This window comes from Bubalus kerabau, chromosome 23 (genome assembly GCF_029407905.1).
Source record: "Bubalus kerabau isolate K-KA32 ecotype Philippines breed swamp buffalo chromosome 23, PCC_UOA_SB_1v2, whole genome shotgun sequence".
In the NCBI taxonomy this organism is placed as follows: domain Eukaryota; kingdom Metazoa; phylum Chordata; class Mammalia; order Artiodactyla; family Bovidae; genus Bubalus; species Bubalus kerabau.
The window spans coordinates 39,607,512-39,628,359 of NC_073646.1; the positions used below are offsets into that span (position 1 = coordinate 39,607,512).

The following is a 20,848-nucleotide window of genomic DNA, read 5'->3' on the forward strand; positions in this document are numbered from 1 at the left end:
TTGTGTTCAAATATAAATGCAATTCAAAGTAAAATTATTTTTATGGAACATGTCCAGGAACATAGCCCCTGTATACCCCTGGGATTGTTCTGTGCCTCATTCAGCCTTATTCAATATGCTGTCTTAACGGTTTAACTTATTGACTTCAGACTTCAACAGCCATAGTTACTATGAGACACAGATACACTTCATAATTAAGTTTATCCTATAAAACTAAATCCCTCTACAGAGTCATTACCCTTCTTAGTTTTAAGAGAATAAGCTTTTCGGTACTTCCCTGGTGGGTCCAGTGGTTAAGATTCTGCACTTCCAATGCAGGACATACGATTTTGATCCCTGGTCAGGCAACTAAGATCCTACATGCCATGGTGGTGTGGCAAAAAGATTTAAAAATTTAAAAAATAATAAGCTTTTCCTGATTCTCTAAATTGTTAGGGTTTCACTTTGGTATGACGCTCTGCCCACAGTTAGCCCTGGACTTTCCGGCGAAGGGGTTTTCCACGTTCACAAAGTCCACAGGGTCTTCATTCCTCAGTGTGCTGGGAATTCGTGATGAAAGCCTTGTCTCACCCTGTCCATACAGCTTCTCCCGGGTGTGAATCCTGTGGTGTCGGAGGAGGTTTGCCTCCTGGGCGAAGGTCTTCCCGCAGGCAGAGCACTCGTAGGGCCTCCTGCCCATGTGGGTCCTCTCGTGGATGAGGAGGCAAGAGTTCTGCAAGAAGGCCTTGCCGCACTGGTAGGGTTTCTCTCCCGTGTGCCTCCTCTGATGGAGGATGAGCTGCGACTTCCGGAAGGAGGCCTTGCCGCACCGGCCGCACCCGTAGGGCTTCTCCCCGGTGTGCGCTGTCTGATGGATGATCAGGCAGGACATCTGGGACAAGTACTTCCCACACGCTGGGCAACCATAGGGCTTCTCTCCCGTGTGACATCTGTGGTATTCGATGAGGCGCGACTTGTGGGAGAAGATCTCCTCACAGCCGGAACACTTGTAAGGCTTCTCTCCAGTCAGAACGGCCTGGGGGGTGCACAAGTTCGTCTCCCCCAAGAGCTTTCTAAGGCATTTCCTGTTTCGGCGGCATTTCCGGTCCGCCAGATTTCCCGGATGTTTGCCGGGGCGGACCGCCTCCCCCCTGGAACTTCCGCCCTGAGGGTGGCTGTTCCCTGTGGACTCGGTGACGGGTGATGAGTCTTGACTTGCGGGAGAGGCCCTTCCCGCCTGCGGTGCGTTTGCGGGGTTCCTCATTACCGTGGGCTCCTTGGTCGGCATTAAGGGCTTGGGCACGGCTTACAGCTTCTCGGCACCGGTTACAGTGGCGTGGGCGCGCCCCGGCACAGGGAGGGTCCAGCTTCGAGTAGAGAAACAGGTTCCCCTGTGCGTCGTATTCGAACCTCCTCCTCGCAAGGTACGCGCTGGGAGTGACAGTGACGTCCGCCTTGCCCGGCAAGGCGGCGCCGCACGACTCACACCGAGGGGCCTGTTGTTCTGAAGGGACGACGTCTGTCTCCTGAGGGGTGTTTTTTCCAACCGTGTTAGGTGCGTGGTGCCCTTCTGGGGTCAGTTGTTTGTTGTCTGGGAGTTCTACTTGCTTCAGAGGTTCCTCTCCGTGTTCCCGTTGCCTATCAACTTGGGAAACTTCTAGGGAAAAAAAACAATAAGGTCACAGACGTGTTTATCTTTCCAGGAGCACCATGAAAGTGTTGGTCACTCAGTCGTGTCTGACTCTGCCACCCCATGGACTACCGTAGTTCGCCCTACTCCTCTGTCCAAGGGATTCTTCAGGCAAGAATACTGGAGTTGGTTGCCATTCCCTTCTCCAGGGGATCTTCCCGACCCAGGGGTCGAACCTTGGTCTCTTGCATTGCAAGCAGTTTCTTTACCAACTGAGCCTTCAGGAGCACACGGTAGGACTAAACTATTTCAGAAACGTTTGGGAAAAAATAAAAAGTAAAACTTTTTTTAAAAAGTAGTGTTTGGAAGGAGGATTAACTTTGTGGTTTCAAACCTGAGTGCCCATATTAAATTATGATAATCCTATTCCTACTACACACACTTCCTACTCCCTTGGCTGATCTTTCCCAGCAGAATTTTCTGGGCTGGGACCAGCCAGGGGCATTTTTAAAGCTTCCCCAGTGATTCTGCTGCACACCCCTGATTAAAAACAACCACCCTGAATGGATACTTGATAAAGGATGCTTGTCCTAGAAGGGAGAAAGGGTTAGTTGATATACATTATGTGTATCCTGCAGAAACAAGGGTGAATAAAACAAAGCCTCTGCTCCCCACGGGAATACACTGAGATGGGGGAAAAGCTTTAGTTATAACCTATCGGACAAAATAGGGACAGGTTATCGATTCATGCATGGTCTTGAAAGATGAATTTAAAGTCATATAAAAGATAGCAAATACATTTTTTGAGGCATTTCAAAGTGAAGCAGAGAAAACTATTTTAGAAAACTAAAATAAAAATGAGTGATACAGGAATTCTCTGGCAGTCCAGTGGTGAAGACTCTGCTTCCACTGCAGGGGGCATGGGTTTGATCCCTGATCTGGGGACTAAGATCCTGCATGCCACACATCATGGCCAAAAAAAAAAAAAATGCTGCTGCTGCTACGTCGCTTCAGTCATGTCCGACTCTGTGTGACCCCATAGACGGCAGCCCACCAGGCTCCCCCGTCCATGGAATTCTCCAGGCAAGAATACTGGAGTGGGTTGCCATTTCCTTCTCCAGTGCATGAAAGTGAAAAGTGAAAGTGAAGTCGCTCAGTCGTGCCCAACTCTTAGCGACCCCATGGACTACAGCCCACCAGGCTCCTCCGTCCATGGGATTTTCCAGGCAAGAGCACTGGAGTGGGGTGCCATTGCCTTCTCCTAAAATAGGACAAATCTACACATATCTGAGAGCTTGAGAAAGCCTGTGTCATAACCAGGGAGACAAGTGCAAGCCTAAAGATTCTAGAGAAAGACTGAGAAAGCAAGGTCTTAGAAGAGGGTGGCAGAGTAGAAAGAAATAATAAATTTTAAAAGAATGTCTTTCTCTAAAATCCATGGGAGGGCAAGTGATCATGCAGTGACGTGATGGGTACAGGTAGCAGAAATCATTTGGGCATCTCAAGGTCTTCGGCCAGCTGTCCACAGTTCCTTGCAAAGATTCAAGGCTTTTAACACAGTTGCCTGAAATAAAAAATCAGAGATTCTGCTTTGTGACCTTCTGGGACCCCATGTCTTCTGTCCCCCTGCACACGGGTTCTCTCACCTGGAAAGCTCCATCTCAGGATCTCTTCCTCTTCCATCCACGGCTCTTGCCCCTGCTCCAATCTGGAGATCACAGCTGGTTTGGTGACTTGACATCCTGTTCACGAGAAACAGTTACAACATTTATCCTGAGGGACTCCCCTAGTGGTCCAGTGGTCAAGACTCCATGCTGCCAATGCAGGGAGATGGGTTTGATCCCTGGTTATGGAATGAAGATCCCACATGCCTTGTGGCATGGCCAAAAGATTATTTTAAAAAAGAGTTTTATGCTGAGCCATCTGGGACACCCAAGGAAGCTGAAGGCTCAGGCCACACAATGAATATTTACCTCTCAGCCAAAGAATAGCTGTTTCACTTAGGAAAATTCACCAATAATCCAGGTGAGATTAGAACAGGACTTGATGACTGAAACCCCAGGACAAACATTTTGAGTGCTTAAGGGGTCTTATGTAACTGGAAAGGAAGGAGCTCAGACATAAGCAGGGGTGGGGGGAACTGGAAACCTTCCTCACCCACGAAGACCAGGTGGCTGTAGTTCTCCAGCATCACATCCCGGTACAGGGTCCTCTGTGTAGGGTCCAGCTCCTGCCACTCCTTACGGGTGAAGCCCACAGCCACGTCTCTGAATGACAAGGACCCCTGGAACAGCACATTCCTGATTAATCTGGAGTGCTCGGCACAGGGTATTACGGCAGAGGTGTAGAGGAGACAGATCTTACCACCTTCAGAGGGCAGGTTTCCCCATGTTCAGTTACATAGGAAGCTTAGCATGTCCCTAACTTTGTACTGCATTTTGTGGGAGAGAAAAAAAAAATCATTAGAAAGTGTCTGCCTTCTGGATCTCTATTCATCCATCCATCCATCCATCCTTCCATTTAGAGAGCAAGCATCGGTGGGGGACCAGGTATGTTACTGGTGTTCTGCGTGATGCTTGGGGTTGAAAGCTGAATGCCACAGTGCTCCTGTTCAAGGGCGCTTGTTGCCTGGCGGCATGAGATGAATGTAAGAGACTGCTGTATGGTAACAATACACTGAAGGCTATGATGTAAGGACATTTAAGTACAGGACACGAAGACAGCCGCCAGATTCAACATCCTGACGTTAAGCTTCATTGGCGTTTGTAGATGAGCAGAATCATGAAAAATAAAGCGTGTTCTGATGTTGGAAAGATATTCCTATCAAGAAGCATGACCCAAGAAGTCATGGGGAAATTTTGTAGGAAGTAGGAATAAATTGGGAATGATAGTATAGAGGTGTGTGTATAAGGGGGGTATTTTGGGGGGTGGCGGGCAGAGGGATCAGATCATGGAACAAATGACATTTTTTTCCTGCAGGCAAGAGGGTCTCCATCACAGCACTTAAGAAGGGGAGCTACAAAAGACAATCTGATGTAGATGATTGCTGTATCACGAGGTGGGAATCACGGAGAGAATAAATAAAATTCAGGCACAGTTATAATCATCAACATGAGATACAGGCAAAGTTAAGGTGGTAACAAGAGGAAAGCAGAGAAAGGAATCCATGTATACAGGTATAGTTTTCATTCTTTTTTAATTTTTAAAATTTGTTGACTGCACTGCGTGGTATGTGGAATCTTAGGTTCCTGACCAGGGATGGAACCTGTACCCCCTGCATTGGAAGCATAGTCTTAACCACTGGACCAAGGAAGCTCCAGTTTTCATCCTTTTTAAATATCACATCTTCAAAACTTGGTGTGTATTTTCCACTTAAAGTACATCTCATTTAGACACAGTTTTCAATTTCACTTTGGTGAAATGTAGTCCTATGAAAACAAAGTTGTGTTTCCTGAAAAAATATTTTACTCTGAAGTTTTTAAATTGAAATATAGTGTAAAAATTCAAATCCACAGTCACATTAACCACACTTTGAATGCTCGGTATCTACCTGTGGTTACTGGCTACCATGATGCATGTCTGTGTGTGCGAGTACACTCAGTCATCTCTGGACCCCATGGACTGTAGCCCACCAGGCTCCCCTGTCCATGGGATTTTTCAGGCAAGAATCATGGAGTGGGTTATCGTTTCCTTCTCCAGCCATTATGGACAGTGCATGTCTAGAACGCATCAACACTACTGGATTCCTCTGCTGGGGATTTGCTATTGGCAGATAAAACTGGTTTAATTATTAAGGGCCAGTTCTAGGACTGTCTGTCTCTCTGCATTAAGATCCCAACTCCATCACCTAATGGATTTTAATATCTCTAGCCTCAGTTTGTTCAGCTGTAGAATGGAGGAAGGGATTAATGATACCATCTCACAGGTTTATTCATGCAATAATATACTAAAAACAGAGACCACGTAAGTGCTCAGCAGATACACTTACAAGCTTTATTGTTGTTTTTATCACACATAACCCTAACAGGGAGATCCCTGAACTAGAAACCTGTGAATGCTTGTCTTCCTGGCGTGGACCGCTGTGATGTTTATCTACCAGGTCTCATCTTCCTCCCTTCCCTGCCCCCCACCCCCACTTCAAGCACGTGGTGCTCCTGGGAGCTCCCCTTTGCAGACTCAGCCCCTCAGCCCTTGAACTAAGCTGAACCGATCCCAACCTTTCCCAAAGATATTTCCAACTGAGGAAGGAGACTTGGTCCCACTCTGTGGCAGAATTCGTAAATGTGTGCTGTGGGAGCCCTATTTCTGGTCATGTGGATAAGTTGATATGAGAAAAGGAGTCATGGAAACAAGGGAGACCCCTAGTGAAATCTGGGTCCCTGGGCAGAACATTCCAAGTCCCAGTGGCACGCCTGCTCTTCCCACAGCTTGGGGTGCTGCCTCGAGCCTGTCTTTGTCCTCAACTAGCTCTGGGTCTCAGGCTTTGTAACTTCCGGGACTCTGACCAGCGTACTTCAAGTTCATGCATCCTCGGAGCCTGGGGTAAAGAGGGAGGCCCTTTAGGACTGGAGGCATTTGACGGCAATAGAATACATGATGTTGTGATGTCTGAAGAAAGATATGGATGGCCACTGAGAAAGGACACAAGTGGGGTTAAGGGCAGTGGCTGAGGTTAAAGTCACGGAGAGAGGAGGCAGGACAGCTCAGACCATCTCCCCCGCCCCTGCTGAAGCTTGGAGCTGTTCAGGCTCTATCTGTGTCCAGAATTATTAGAAACAGCAGTTCAAAGAACATACCACTCATCCGTTTGTTCCTCTGAATCATGGAGTGTTTTATCTAGGTCAGTGTGAACCCTAATAAGGCTGTTTATGTAGACCTGAGTATTCTGACTCCCTGCAACAACTGTAATCACAGAATTTCTATATTGATCTAGTACATACTTGATACTGTGAGGGCAGGGGAAACTCACAGGAGATCTGCTGTTGCATTTATTTGAATGTTGTTGTTATTGAGGACCCTGCCTATTAAATCTGACGTGTGAAGACCCATCACATAAATGTCTACATACCCTGGAAAGCTTTATGTTCCCTGAGAGGGTGATATGTTTGTCCCAGACAACACAAGTCATATATTGGATGGAATCTGTCTTTTTAAAGTGACAGACATGTTAGACACAAGTTTAGAGGGCAGCTAATAACTCCAGCAGCCTGTGTAGTGTGCCTGCCCTGCCCTCCCCATGGCCTTGATCTTGCATTATCTTCCTGTTTTCACTGGTCCTGATTTCTGTTGGCATTGTGTTTTACTGGACGAATTCTTTTCAGCATCCTGAAATCCATGGGAAAATGAAAAGCACGATGTAAAGAAGTGCCACACTCACCTGGCACATGGTCCTTCCTTGCTGGTCTGGGAAAAGCAGACACCTGTGGAGGCAGAGATTGGGGTGGGAAGGAGAGGACATGAGAGGCCAGCCTTGCCTCCAGCCTCAGAATCAACTGCTCTAACACCCCAGCCACAGGGTGGCAGGGGCTCCTCCCAAGAACCCCGTTTATCAGAGCGAAGCCCGCACCTTGGAATGTGATGGGGACCTGACCTTGAGGTTTGAATTTGAACTATTCTTCTGCTTAACAGAATATACATCTCTGCGTCTCAGTCATCACCATGCAGTTCACTACCCTCCCCCGCCATCACCCAGAAATTTAATTCATAGAAATTTATTCTGCAGAAACAGTCATGAGTTTGGGCAAAGATTTAGCGGCCAAGATATTTATTACAATTTGGTAAAACTCCAAAAAAGCAGACATAACTAAATATCCAACTATAGAGTACTAATTAAATGAATATACCACAGCCAAAGGGAAATAGACATGATGTAGCTAATAAAATCATAGAAGACTATTTATGATAGTATACTGGCAACTGAAAAAGGTGGTTGAAAGCATCTTGAACTCTCTGTCTCCCCCGCACCCCACACACACAGAATAATCTCTGAAATGATGTAGGACAAAATGCAAGTAGTAGTTAGCTTTGTATAGTTGGATAATAACCATTTGTACCTTTTTCTTTTTACTTAGATGAATTTTCTAAACTTTTCTATGACAAACAGGCATTTCGTATATCATCATGTCTTTTAAATTATTATTCTAAAAATATCTGTAGCCTACTAATCTCCTAACCCAAAGCTTCTATCACCGGGTGTTGAGGAAATCCACAGGGAAAAAATGGAAATGGGTACCAGAAGGCAGAGTCCATTCAGTATCACTCAGCCAAGCAACTGGAAGTCTATTAACCTGGGGTGCTTGGTTCTATCTGTGGATCCTGCTACATTTTGTTCGGTTCTCCTCTCATGGCTGCAGTTTGTCAACAGTCACGTTTATTACTGAGACCTGTCCTGGCTCAACTGTGCCGACTCCTGCACAGGAAATGGTCCTGGTCAGGCTCTGCCACTTACCAAATACGGGACAAGATCTGATGGCTTCTCCTGAGCCCTCCTCCTCCTTTCCTCATTTTCCCAGGGAACAGGAACACGAAGGTTCAGGAGCAAATTTACTGTAGCTGGAAGCATCAACTGGACCCCACACCTATCTCTCTCCTGGTCCTACGTATGTTCCTACTCAGGACAGAGACACACTGGAGTTTGATCCAAGAATTCTGCAGAGATACTAAAACTCTAGAATGACAGGAAACTCCATAAAGAATTCTGAGGGTGTTGTGTTTTTTTTTTAATAAATAAATGGAGGCTACTGAACTGTTGAAAAATAAGAGAATAGTTGATAAATTATGATACAAATTAAAGCATGCTAAGCTATGAATCAACATAAAATAGTATAAATATTTGAGATGGAATGATCTTCCAACAATACCAGCAAGTGGAAAAAAGCAGGGCACATAGCATGTGATTCAGAGATGGATAACAGAGGAGGAAGGCAGAGGTCCGATGATGCAGCAGGAATCGAGGAATGCCACGGCCGGCCGGCAAGCCTCCAGGAGCTTGGAGAGAGGCCTGGGGCAGGTCCCGCTGGCCTCCAGCGCTGGGCAAGATTCAGCGTCTGTTGTGTAAACCACTAGGCTTGCGATGCTTTGTCATGGCAGCCCCAGGAAGCACACTGGGAAAGGCAGGCCGGACCATCTGGGTCAAAAGCCTGGGTCAGAAACCCTCTATGCTCTGTGGCCTATGACCTGCCACCCCATTTCCTGCTTCTTTATCATAGAATGGGTTTTCATAAACATATCAAGAAAAAACTTACGTAGAAAACAGGCAAAATGTTAACAGTGGTTACCTTTGCATCATAGGATTTGTTTTCTAAGTTTTTCAACAGTAAAATGTGCTCATTGTTTAAAACTTACGTATTTCATAAAAATTTACATGTATCATCTTACTGGGTCCTCTCTCCATGACCTCCTATCAGAGTCCTGCACCCAGAGGAGCTGAAATCCATGAGAAGGTCTGAAGGGGTGGAGCGTGGGGAGGGGCAGCGTTTAGCAAGGGCGCCGCCAGGCCTCCTCCGGACAGGAGCCCTGGCTGCTAGTGCTGGCTTGGCCTCTAGTAAGCTGGGTGGCCCTGAACACCCCTCTCATGCCTGTTTCCTTTCGTCTTTAACAGGAGAAGGAAAAACGAAATACATTTAAGAAAGCAAAGTCTGGGCCTTGACTCCACTAGGAGGGAAGGTTATGGGTTACGAGAAATCAGGTATGGAGGTGACATCAGATGACAAGCTAGAAATCTAGCTGGATGGACAGCAGAGAATGAAGTAAACGCAGATGAGTGGAGAGAAATTGGTGGCTGGGGTGGGAGGGGGGCGGGTTGTCACCCTCAGAACCATGGGAGGCCCTTCCCTCCAAGTTCATGCTTCTCACACACTAAGGCAGGAGACCCCCTCTCCTCCTGGAAATCTTCCCCCGAGACCGAATCCTAGATGATCCCCTAAGGCAATGACATCACCCAATTCTGCCTGCAAGAGGGTCCCAGGCTGCTCTTAGGGGCCTTTTCAGGGTTCGGCGGCTGCCCCACATGGTGAGCCTCCAACTTCAGCCCTAAGCTACCAAGTGGGATAAGAAGGGGATCCCTCTTTCCAAGGAGAAGGCTGCTCCCTGGGTCACCTTTCTTAGGAGAGTTATTCTAATTTGGGACGCCTGGCATTTGAGGCCTGGGGCATGTTCTGAGCACTAAAGCTCTGCTCTCCTGCTGAGAACTTACCGTCAGCTGGAGGCTCAGCTCTGGCCTCCGAGACTCTCTAGCGGTAGAAACAAGCTTGACTATGCAGACAGGACCAAGCCGCCTTGGCTACAGTCTGATTCTAAGCCTTTGCAAAGACACTAAGAAAACCTGGAAATAAACAGATGAGGTGGTGAGACTCATGTAAAAACATTGGCAGGACACTTCATCTCTGAGTTGGCAATGGATGGGGGCAGGAGAGGAGAGACATGGAAAGGGAGGACCCCAGGAGCCCGGCCATCGTCTCTGGCTTTGGAGGTAGGTGTGAGTGTGAGAAGATGCTGAGGGACGACCTCAGCCCAGAGCAGGCAGCAGGGCAGGGTTTCCAGCCCAGACGGCCAGAAACCCACTTCCCCTGACTCTGCACACCAGGAGCGGACTCTCCCCAGAAGCCCCGGAGAAGAGGCCAGCCTGTCCAGCATCTTGCTTTTGTTTTGGAAACCCGAGCAGAGTGCGTGGCCATTGCACTGGGTCACATAGCCTCAGAACTGTGAGCTACTCTAAATCACTGAATTGGTGGTGATCTGTGACAGATAGAGAGGAGGAACACAGGGCGGAGCTGGAGATCACACGGAGACTCCCCTGGGCCAGAGGCAGTGGGAACACAGGAAGCCCCATCCTTCCAGAAATTTCTCTCCTGAAGAACAAAAGTCCTATGTTGCTGGAGGAAGGGTTAGTAAAACCCTTTTGTTGCACCCAGATCATGGGTAATACCTACCACATGTGGCAGGAGGAAGAAGCAGCAGGAAAAGAAAACCCTATCCCTGTGGGTGAGGGGCAGAAATAGGTCCTAGGCTCAGACTATTAGCACCTCCTACTGTTACTGAAACACAAGTCCATGCCCTCAACACACAATGAGGCAAACAATCCCAAAATGTCAAGAGTTTGGAACTGAGGAAGCCCCGGAGAAGAGGCATTCAAGGAGATGGGTGGCTTATGCCTTAAAAACCCCAAACTCCTCAAAAGCTCTCAGCAAAGCCCTTTCCTAGGAAAGGTGAGGAAGGAGCACGGTTAGTTGATGCAGACTTCTCGGCATCACATCCTTTGTCCTTGAGGTCAGGTAACCATGTTCCTCTAAGTCTCTACCAAACGAATGTTACTCTTTGTCCTGACAAGAAAAGGCCAGGTCACCAGGCACAATGCTTGCCCTCTGAGGTCCCAGTCCTGGCTAAGGAGAAGAGAGAGCTCAGAGGGTGGCCCCCTAAGGGCCAGAGCCTCAGACCCTGCCCAGCTGTCATTGCTGAAGGTGCCAGGCGCCCAGGACCCAGCAAGCCCTCAGCTGCCCAGTTGGCAGGGACCACGTCTCGAAGACTGTGTCTCATGCTATTCAGTCAGAGCCGGGGATGGGGGAGAGGGTCATTGCCACCTCAAGGCCTGGGCCTGGCTAGGGGGTGGCCTTGGGGAGGGCCCTGGAGCCTATTCCCTGGGCCCCCCGGCTCACCTGCGGGTCTGAGCTTGGGTGAGCTGGAGGGCCCCCTGGAGAAGGCAAGAATACACCTCTTACCTCACTCTCTACCTGATGAGCATCAGTCCACCAACCATTGGCTGAATCACCCCCTAACACTACCGTCATTGACAGCTGGCTGCTTGGAGGCAGGGCCCACTGCTGTGCTGACCAGTGGGTGAGCAGGACCAGTAACTCCCTATTACACTACCTCCGTGGGAGAGACATATCCCCAGGGCCCAGGGCCCTCCTAAAACTGAGAGGGAAAGAGCACCCTGCTCTTCCTCCCTGGTCAGCCAGCACAAGGAGCAGACGGGGAGCACCAGCAGGAGGAGAGAGTCAAGGGGGGGAGGCCGGCGGTGGGAGGAGTGGGGAACCAGTAAGTAACCAGCCAGCTCTAAGCCAGAGCAGAGACCCATGATAACCATAGCAACAAGAAATGCCAGCTCTGCGCAACTCACAACTCCTGTCCTCCCAGCTCCAATACAGAAACAACCCAGCAGAAGTCTCCCACACACAATGTCTGGCATTCATTTAAAAAATTAGGAGACAGACAAAAATCTAGAAAGAACAACCCACCAGAAGGAGACAAAGCAATGACCCGAAGCCAGCTCGATCCTGGGTCCAGTGTGCCCCAGCAAATACACATGAGGCAGGTTAAATGCACAAAAACACTGACTGGACACAACGAGGAGAAACTGACAAGTCGTGACAGCAAAAAGATTTTAGTATATACTTTTAGAAACGAAGATCTAGGATACAAAAAAAATAGCATACGATGTGAATACACAAAAGCTTGACATTGGATCAGACAGTGAACTCAATAGTTAGAGAATATACATTTTTAAAAGTGCCATCTGATATAGTTATAAAATTGACAAGCTGAAAAAAAAAATCTCAACAAACCTTTAAAAAAATCAATATTGCATAAATGCTACTCTCTAAACAAAAAAGTAATAAAATTAGAAAATAAAAAGAATGCAAAGATATTTACAACAATGACTACAAAAATACTACATACCAAAATTGGTGGATATTTAAAAACACATATTTAAAGGAAATTTACAACCCTAAGACAGGCATTAAATTAATGGAAATGGATAACATACAAATGCAGGAAGCTAGCACAGAAAAGAATAAACTCAAAAGATGTTTTAAAAAAGAAATTAACAAGTATGAAAAGAAATTTTAGAAGAAAAGAAATAATTAAGCACATATTTTTTAAAAAATCCTGCCCCAAATGTATTACCTGAATCTAATCATGACAAAACATCAAACTTAAATTAAGGAACAATCATAACTGGCCTGTATTCTTCAAAACTGTCAATGCTTTAATAGTCTCCAGATTAAAGGAGACCAAAGTGGGGAGGGGGTTGCAATGTGTGATACTAGATTTTCTTTAGCTAGAAAAGGTACTACTGAGACAACTAGTAAAATGTAAGATCCATGGGTTAGACAATGGCATTATACCAATGCTAATTTCTTGATTATACTGTGGTTATGTGACAGAATGCCCTTGTTTGGGGGACATGCACATTAAAGTATTCACACACAAATATATAGAGGAGGGAGGAAAAGCAGGATAAAGCAAATTGTCATATAAATTAGCCAAAGATGTCCTCTGAAGATTGGCCCCTGGGTTGTTTGTTTCTTCACAGCTGTCTGAGATCTCTAGTTCAAAAGACCAGCAGCCCCAAACTCAGATATCAACACATGTGAATGTTTTAAACACAGTCCAGATACCAGCGCATCTGTAGTCATTTAGAAGTTGCACACTTTACCTGCCCTGTGAAACCGCACCCAGTTTCGGGTGGTGCTTGTTCAGTTGCTTAAGCTGTGTCCAACTCTTTGCCACCCCATGGACTATAGCCTGCCAGGCTCCTTTGTCCATGGGAATTTCCCGGCAAGAATACTGGAGTGGGTTGCCATTTCCTTCTCCACTGGACCATGTTTTGTCAGAACTCTCCACTATAACTCCTCCGTCTTGGGTGGCCCTGCACGGCATGGCTTATAGCTTCACTGAGTTACACAAACTCCTTCGCCGTGAGTGGCTATAAAAATATAAAGACCCTAAGTGGCTTTATATACCCCAGGGGTTCCCTTATTCTCCTCTCCTTTGGGAAACGGCCTCTGGGCCCTAGCCTCTAGGTGGTCTCATGCTGAAAGAGGCCCCCTTATCCCTCATACGCATGCATAAATAATGTCATTGTGCTCCTGCAATTCATGGTTACATCTTTTTCCTTAACTGGCTCCAAAATCCCTCTGGAACCTCCTATACGAATGTGGCAAAATGTTAGGGAATTTAGATGAAATCTATTTAGGAATTATTTGTACTATTCTATTATGACTTTAATTCTGAAATTGTGCCCAAATGAAAAATTAAACAAAAAACGAAATTCAGCTCTTGGAAAGGATTTATTACAACTAATAAAATAATTGTTTTGTATTTTAAACTAATAAAAGACTAACTGCAGGCAGGACTGATCAAAAAAAGAGTGGGCAAAAAAGAAACAATTTTTGGACTTGAAAAAGGAGACAATTACAGATATACCGAAGTTTTCTTTTAATTAGGTGAGTACTACAAATTAATGCCATAAACTGAAATTAAATTGGACAACTTTCCAGAAAATATATAAATTACTCAAATTGACAAAGCAACAGAAAACCAAATAAACCACTAAACTTTACATGAAATGTATCCATACTCAAAAATACACCCATCAAAGAAACATTAGATCCAATCAAATTCCAGTCAAGATTTTTGCAATGGCTCCTCCATAGCACCCAACCTAGCAGTACCCCCTCGGCTTAAGCCTCTTACCTTTGGTATGCTGTTCCCTCATCTGGGAGTACCCTTTTGCATCTTTCCACCTAGCAGACCTTACTGAAGTCTGATCTTCAGTCCCGCCTCCCCCAGTAGGAACCTCCCTCCCTCCGGTGGGGGTTGGAGGTGGGTCCGTTCATTCATTAGAGATATCGGGGCACTCACACCTAGAGGGACCCTTATCTGTTTACCTGACTGACATGTCCATAAGTCTTTGGCCGCGGATGGGACCCGGTGTTCCCCCCAGGGCCAGACACTCTAAAGACTGACACTGTAGACTTCTGAAACAACAGTCATTTCATAGCCTTCCTTAATTGCCCTCATAGCTCAGCGCCTACCCTCGGCTGGATGTAGGGTCCGCAGGAGTTGGGCGGGGGAGCGGTGTCAGAAGAGACTTTCCTCACCCACAGGAGGTCTGGGCACCCAGGTGGAGTTCAGGGATCTGGGTAGGCAGAGAAACTCCAAGTTAAACATCAGAAACAAATCCACCGTCAGGAAAAAGGGGCGACCGTGCGAGGGCGAGCTAGTTCCCAGCTCTTTGGGCTAATGCTATCACTACTGTGTCCTAGAGTAGCTCCCTGTGGATGGTGGGCTCAGACGAGGCTGAGCTGCTGCAGATCAGAGAAGCAGTGAAACCCAGCCAGCCTGCGGCCCCTACCTCGGACCAGACAGAAACCTTGACCCCCCTAAGAAGACATCGGATGGAGCGACCCCGCACGGAGCACCCCCTCCCAGTGCCCGCCTGGTTTTGCAACCGTGGATTCCGTCACGTGAGTCCCTTCTACAGCCAGGAGCCGAGGGAAACACCAGTCCGAGGTGCCGCGGAGACCTCAAAACCGGCCAGGTCCGAGGTGCTCTCAAGTCTGAAGATCACAAGACCACCCATGTCCGAAAATGCGCAGATCTGAGTCGACCCCCCCCCCCACCCCTGCTCTGCGTAGGCAACCTGGACGAGGATGGAACTACAACTCCCGGCAGGCTCCGCGGCAAGGCCCTTCCGGTCAGCCTGAGTGAGGCACTTCGCGCACGGGGGTGGCTGGCGTGGGCAGGTACACGTGGCAAGAGGAGGCATGTCGCGTGGCAGGTCCAGTGGTTAAGACTCCTTGCTGCCAATGCAGGAGGCGCAGGTTCTATCCCTGGTGAAGGAAGTAAGACCCCACATGTCCCATGGCGGGCCAGAAAAAAAAAAAAAAAAATGGAATGCTGACCTACCATCCCCATGATCTACCCAAGAAATCAACTCCTTGAACTACAGTAAAAAGCCTAGGAAGCCAGGCCACTACCTCTAGCCAACCTCCAGGAAGCTAAGCAGTGACTTTTATAGAAGTCAGCTCCAAATGACCAGGACTTCATCAATTACTGAGTTTCCCTAGCTTTTGTTGTTGCTGGTGGTGGTGTTCAGTCCCTAAGGCCTGTCTGACTCTTTCTGACCTCATGGACTGTAGCATGCCAGGCTCCTCTGGCCTCCATTATCTCCTGGAATTTGCACAAATTCATGTCCATTGAGTTGATGTTGTTATCTAACCATCTTATCCTCTGCTACCTGTTTATCCTTTTGCCTTAAATCTTTCCCAGATCAGGGTCTTTTCCAATGAGTTGGCGCTTCACATCAGGTGTCCAAAGTGTTGGAGTTTCACCTTCAGCATCTGTCCTTCTAATGAATATTCAGGGTTGAGTTCCTTTAGGGTTGAGTGGTTTGATCTTCTTCCAGTCCAAGGGACTCTCAAGAGTCTTCTCCAGCACCACAGTTCGAAAGTATCAGTTCTTCTGCACTCAGCCTTCCTTATGGTCCAACTCTTATATCCATACATGACTACTAGAAAAACCATAGGTTTGACTACACAGACCTTTGTCAGCATAGTGATGTCTTTGCCTTTTAATATGCTGTCCTGGTTTGTCATAGCTTTTCTTCCAAGGAGCAAGTGTCTTTTAATTTCATGGCTGCAGTCACCATCTGCAGTGATTTTGTAGCCCAAGAAAAGAAAGTCTGTCACTGTTTCCATTGTTTCCCTATCTGTTTGCCATGAAGTGATGGGACTGGATGCCATGATCTTTGTTTTTTGAATGTTGAGTTTCGAGCCAGCTTTTTCCCTCTCTCCTTAACCCTCGTCAAGAGGCTCTTTAGTTCCACTTCATTTTCTGCCATCAGAGTGGTATCATCTGCATATCTGAGGTTGTTGATATTTCTGCTGGCAACCTTGATTCCAGCTATGATTCATCCAATCCAGAATTTCCCATGATGTACTATGCATGTAAGTTAAATACTATGCAGGGTGACAATATGCAGCCTGTTGTACTTCTTTCCCAATTTTGAGCCAGTCCATTATTCTATGTCCGGTTCTGTTACTTCTTGACTTGCATACAAGTTTCTCACGAGACAGGTAAGGTGGCCCGGTATTCTCATCTCTTTAAGAATTTTCCACAGTTTGTTGTGATTCATACAGTCAACGGCTTTAGTGTAGTCAATGAAACAGAAGTAGATGTTTTCCTGGAATTCCCTTGCTTTCTCTATGATCCAACAAATGTTGGCAATTTAATCTTTGGTTCCTCTGCTTTTTCTAAACCCAGATTGTACATCTGGAAGTTTTCGGTTCACATACTGCTGAAGCTTAGCTTGAAGGATTTTGAGTGTTACCTTGCTAGCATGTGAAATGAGCGGAATTGTATGGTATTTTGAAATTCTTTGGCATTACCATTCGCTCGGATTGGAGTGAAAACTGATCTTTTCCAGTCCTGTCCCCACAGAAATCTCAAAAACAACAGAATGATCTCAGTTCATTTCCAAGGCAAACCATTCAACATCATGGTAATCTAAGTCTATACTCCTTTCCTCTGATAAGCTCTGAATAAACAGCCTGGCCTGTTCTTACCTGGTTGGTTTTCATTTATTTTCAAAGATGCAGTCAATGGTAAATACTTTTCTGCACATTCTGCATATTTTGACTAGCTACGGTATTGTGTGGCTTCCCTCATTATTTGCCATTAAAATGTATTATTCAAAATTCGCTAAGTGAAAGTAAGAAGAATTTAAACTTAAAATGATGCTTTTCAGAAAGAAGAGCTTTCTGATTCTTAGAGCTGTTGAAAAGTGTAATACGTTTCAGGCAGAGGGTCATTTTGGAAGAAAATTTTCCTTTGTGATTGTGTAGTTATGTGCTGGTCAGCACTAGTAGCCACTAACTACCTTTGACTACTGAGTATTTGAAAGGTGGCTAGTCCAGAATACTGGAGTGGGTTGCCATTTCCTCCTCCAGGGGATCTTCCTGACCCAGGGATCGAACCCACATCTCTTGTATCTCCTGCATTAGCAGGAGATTCTTTACCACTAGTGCCACCTGGGAAGCCCAAGTCTAAATTAAAATGTGCTTTAATTGTAAAATACCATGAATTTTGGAGACTTGGTACGAAAAATATGAATAGAAAATATCTCATTAGCATATTTACAATAACTATATGCTGAAGGAACAATGTTTTGGACATACTGAGTTAAATAAAACTACTAAAATTTAAAATAAAATGATGCTTTTCATATGCATCTAACATTTATACTGCTAAAGTCACTAAATCTTAAAATTTTAGAGTATCCTGTATTACATAATAGTGTTAATAAACTTGACTTATTTTACAGTGTTGCTAGAATTGCCTGTAGAGTTTGAAAAACCAAATATGATATTGGTCTAAAACAGATATTCTCTATGACACATATACTCTGTGTGTGTGTGTGTTTGTAAGTATGTATGTATTGGAGGAGGATGTTAGGGGTAAGGAATGTCATGATGTGATTATGAAAAACCTATTAATTATCATTTAAGCTACTTACTAATATGTTCAAATAGTAAGGTTCATATCAGCCTGTTTTTATTATTGAATAAAATGCATAAGAACTTTTAAAATATATCATTAGATTCAGTTCATGCTCTTTTTGAAAAAAAAGAGAAAAGTAATCTTATTCTTTTGTAACATGGAATTGCTTTTCCTTTTGTTTCTAATTCTTGTATTAGATTTGGACATCAGGGATTTGAGTCCTTTGCAGATTCAGCTACATAGCTTTCTATTAATAGCTTTTAGTTTGTTTTAGGGAGAATTATAAACAATAGAAATCATCTCCTTAAAAAAGTTTGAAAAGACTCATTTGCAAGCCTTCTGAGTATAGAACCTTTTACAGGATAATTGAGGGTTTTATGTCTTTTGTTTTTCTCTTCCTGTTTAATTGACTTCGGTAATATATTTTTCCTTCCAAACTTCTTTTAATTCAGTACATTCAAGTTATTTACCGTTTCTATTACTTTGAATTATTTAAAATTTCCAGATGTATTTCTAGAGAATTTTCCAAGAATTAGTATCTCTTTTGTATTGATCAACACAACCAGAGATTTCTCACTTATTTTTCCCCAAAGAGATAACATTAGATTTATTATTTTTTTCTTTTGAGAATAAACCTGTTAAAGCTATCACCTTCTCACATCAAGATTCCATGGAAAGTAGTTTAAAATAGATGGGAAAGGGACCAAAAAATAAAATAAGTAAATTTTTTTAAATAAATAATTTATTGAATTTGTTACAATATTGCTTCTGTTGTTTATGTTCTGATTTTTTGGTCTTGAGACATGATTTAACAATTAACCAATTACAGCACAGTTAATACAATGCCAACACTAAAAAAAAAAGTCCCAGACTTCAGTAATATGAACCCTTGTTATCATTAAGCTTCAACAGAGAAATCAATGTCCCATAATAAAATCTCCTCTTAGAGAAACTGAAATTACTAAATCTCTTATTCTTAATTTCAAAGAAAACTCTGCAAAATCCCATTCATGTGGGTCTCAGGTGCCTAGATAAAATTTGTATTCCTTCTTTTAAAACCTGCCCTGTCTTCCATTAAAATTAATGTTTTCTTCAATATCTCCAGAGGTGGACTAATTCTCCCCCAAGCTTTGTGTTCCCACTTGTGTTCCCAACAAGTCAACTGTTTATCTTAAAAACACATGGCAGCTGTAAGGAGCTTAGAAGTCACCACTCTATCCACACAAGTAAAAAGCAAAACAAACTGATAAATCAACAGTCTTAGAGTCATCAGAAAAATGAGGTCACAGGGCAAACAACTGCCCCCCAAAATTGGAAAGACAGGCGAATATAGGGAATCACAACTTACCAGAGCAGAAATCTCCATGTGGACCAATCCAGGGTAAGAAAACCTAAGCCGTAATTGATAAATTGCTGGAGGCTTAGTGGAGACAAGTGTGGAACTCAGAGTCTCCAGGGAGGTCCCCACACTTCTGTGAGTTTTACCTCCAGAGCTTGACCAGTTTCTCAAGGTGAAGATAGGAGAAAAATCGCCTCATACCTCCTGCAGGGGAAGGGGAGTGACGTGGCCATTTTAAATACACCAGAGCATTCTGGTTTTCTTAACAAGGTCTGCCCTCAGGAGAAACTAGTTAACCAGAGAAACTAGTTAACTCAGATTCTTTATCATCTGAACCACCAGGCTTCCCTGGGTCGGGAAGACCCCTGAAGTAGGAAATGGCAACCCACTCCAGTATTTTTACCTGGAAAATCCCATGGACAGAGGAGCCTGGTGTGTGACAATCCATGGGGTTGCAAAGAGTCAGACACAACTTAGTGACTGAACAACGAATTATTATATTATTAAATGCCAATTTATAGCAGGGTTTTCTGGGTTTTGTTTTCCATGCTTCAGGGCTTGTGAGGTCTTAGTTCCCCTGCCAGGAGTCGAACTCATGCCCTAGGCAGTGAAAGCACAGAGTCCTAACCACTGGACCACCAGAGAATTCCTTACAGCAGGTTTTTTTAACCCATTATATCATGTTCATATAGTCAAAGCTATAATTTTTCCAGTAGTCATGTACAGACATAAGAGTTGGACCATAAAGAAGGCTGCTTGCCAAAGAATTGATGCTTTCAGACTGTGGTGCTGAGGAAGACTCCTGAGAGTCCCTTGGACTGCAACCAGTCAGTCCTAAAGAAAATCAGTCCTGAATATTCATTGGAAAGACTGATGCTGAAGCTGAAACTCCAATTCTTTGGCCACCTGATGCGAAAAGCTGACTCATTGGAAAAGACCCTGTGATGCTGGGAAAGACTGAGGGTGGGAGGAGAAGGGGACAACAGAGGACAAGATGGTTGGATAGCATCACCAACTAAATGAACATGAGTTTGAGCAAACTCCGGGACATGGTGAACGACAGTGAAGCCTGGTGTGCTACAGTCCATGGGGTCACCAAGAATCAGACATGACTTAGCAACTGAACAATAATCAGTACAGAGGTTTCCCTCAGATCCCTTTGACTCAATCTCCACCCCTCTTTGCATCACAAGTCTGACATTTTTTGGAGCACTCAAGCTTTCTGGGTCTCTCTACTTGCTGGTAGGTCTCTCTACTTGCTGGTGGGTGTCTGAACAAGCCATCTAACCCTCACACCACCAGGCACCTGTGAAATAGCAATCCCCCTTCTACCCAGGAGCTAGCTTTCTGAAGACAGCAGTAACGATGCCATCCATGTTGTCGGCTGTCACCATGAGGCCAGCCAAGTCTACCAGCAAGTGGAATTTTCCACTTCCTCTAAAACCTTCCACAGGTTTTTTTGATTTTTCACTTCTGTTTCATGGCACTTGAAGCCCTAAGCTTATTTTATCCCATGGCTAATATCTGTGACAAAGCAGGCCCTGATTGAGAGGGTGAAGATGCTCATAATTACCTTAGCAACGGAACATGCTGTGCATTTGAGTCATGTACTCTCA

At 45.1% G+C, this 20,848-nt stretch overlaps 1 protein-coding gene across 1 annotated transcript; it reads right to left on the reverse strand.

Annotated features, from left to right (window-relative positions):
- Positions 1-439: 439 nt before the first annotated feature.
- On the reverse strand, positions 440-19,473 carry LOC129637684 (zinc finger protein 300-like). The gene is made up of 9 exons (XM_055561900.1): positions 19,242-19,473; positions 15,036-15,225; positions 14,428-14,531; positions 9,804-9,932; positions 6,987-7,029; positions 3,767-3,893; positions 3,256-3,351; positions 1,247-1,636; positions 440-1,161 (listed from the first exon to the last, which is right to left on the reverse strand). The coding sequence occupies exons 5-9, from the start codon at positions 6,993-6,995 to the stop codon at positions 440-442; spliced, it is 1,344 nt and encodes a 447-aa protein (XP_055417875.1). The 5' UTR covers positions 6,996-7,029; positions 9,804-9,932; positions 14,428-14,531; positions 15,036-15,225; positions 19,242-19,473.
- Positions 19,474-20,848: the final 1,375 nt, after the last annotated feature.

Excerpts from the sequence above, each read along its gene's own strand:
- LOC129637684 (XM_055561900.1), bottom strand. Across the intron at positions 3,352-3,766 it reads CAGCCACCTGGTCTTCGTGG|GATGTCAAGTCACCAAACCA; the intron begins GTGAGGAAGGTT and ends TCTCGTGAACAG. Across the intron at positions 1,162-1,246 it reads TGCCGACCAAGGAGCCCACG|GGAACAGCCACCCTCAGGGC; the intron begins GTAATGAGGAAC and ends CCGAGTCCACAG.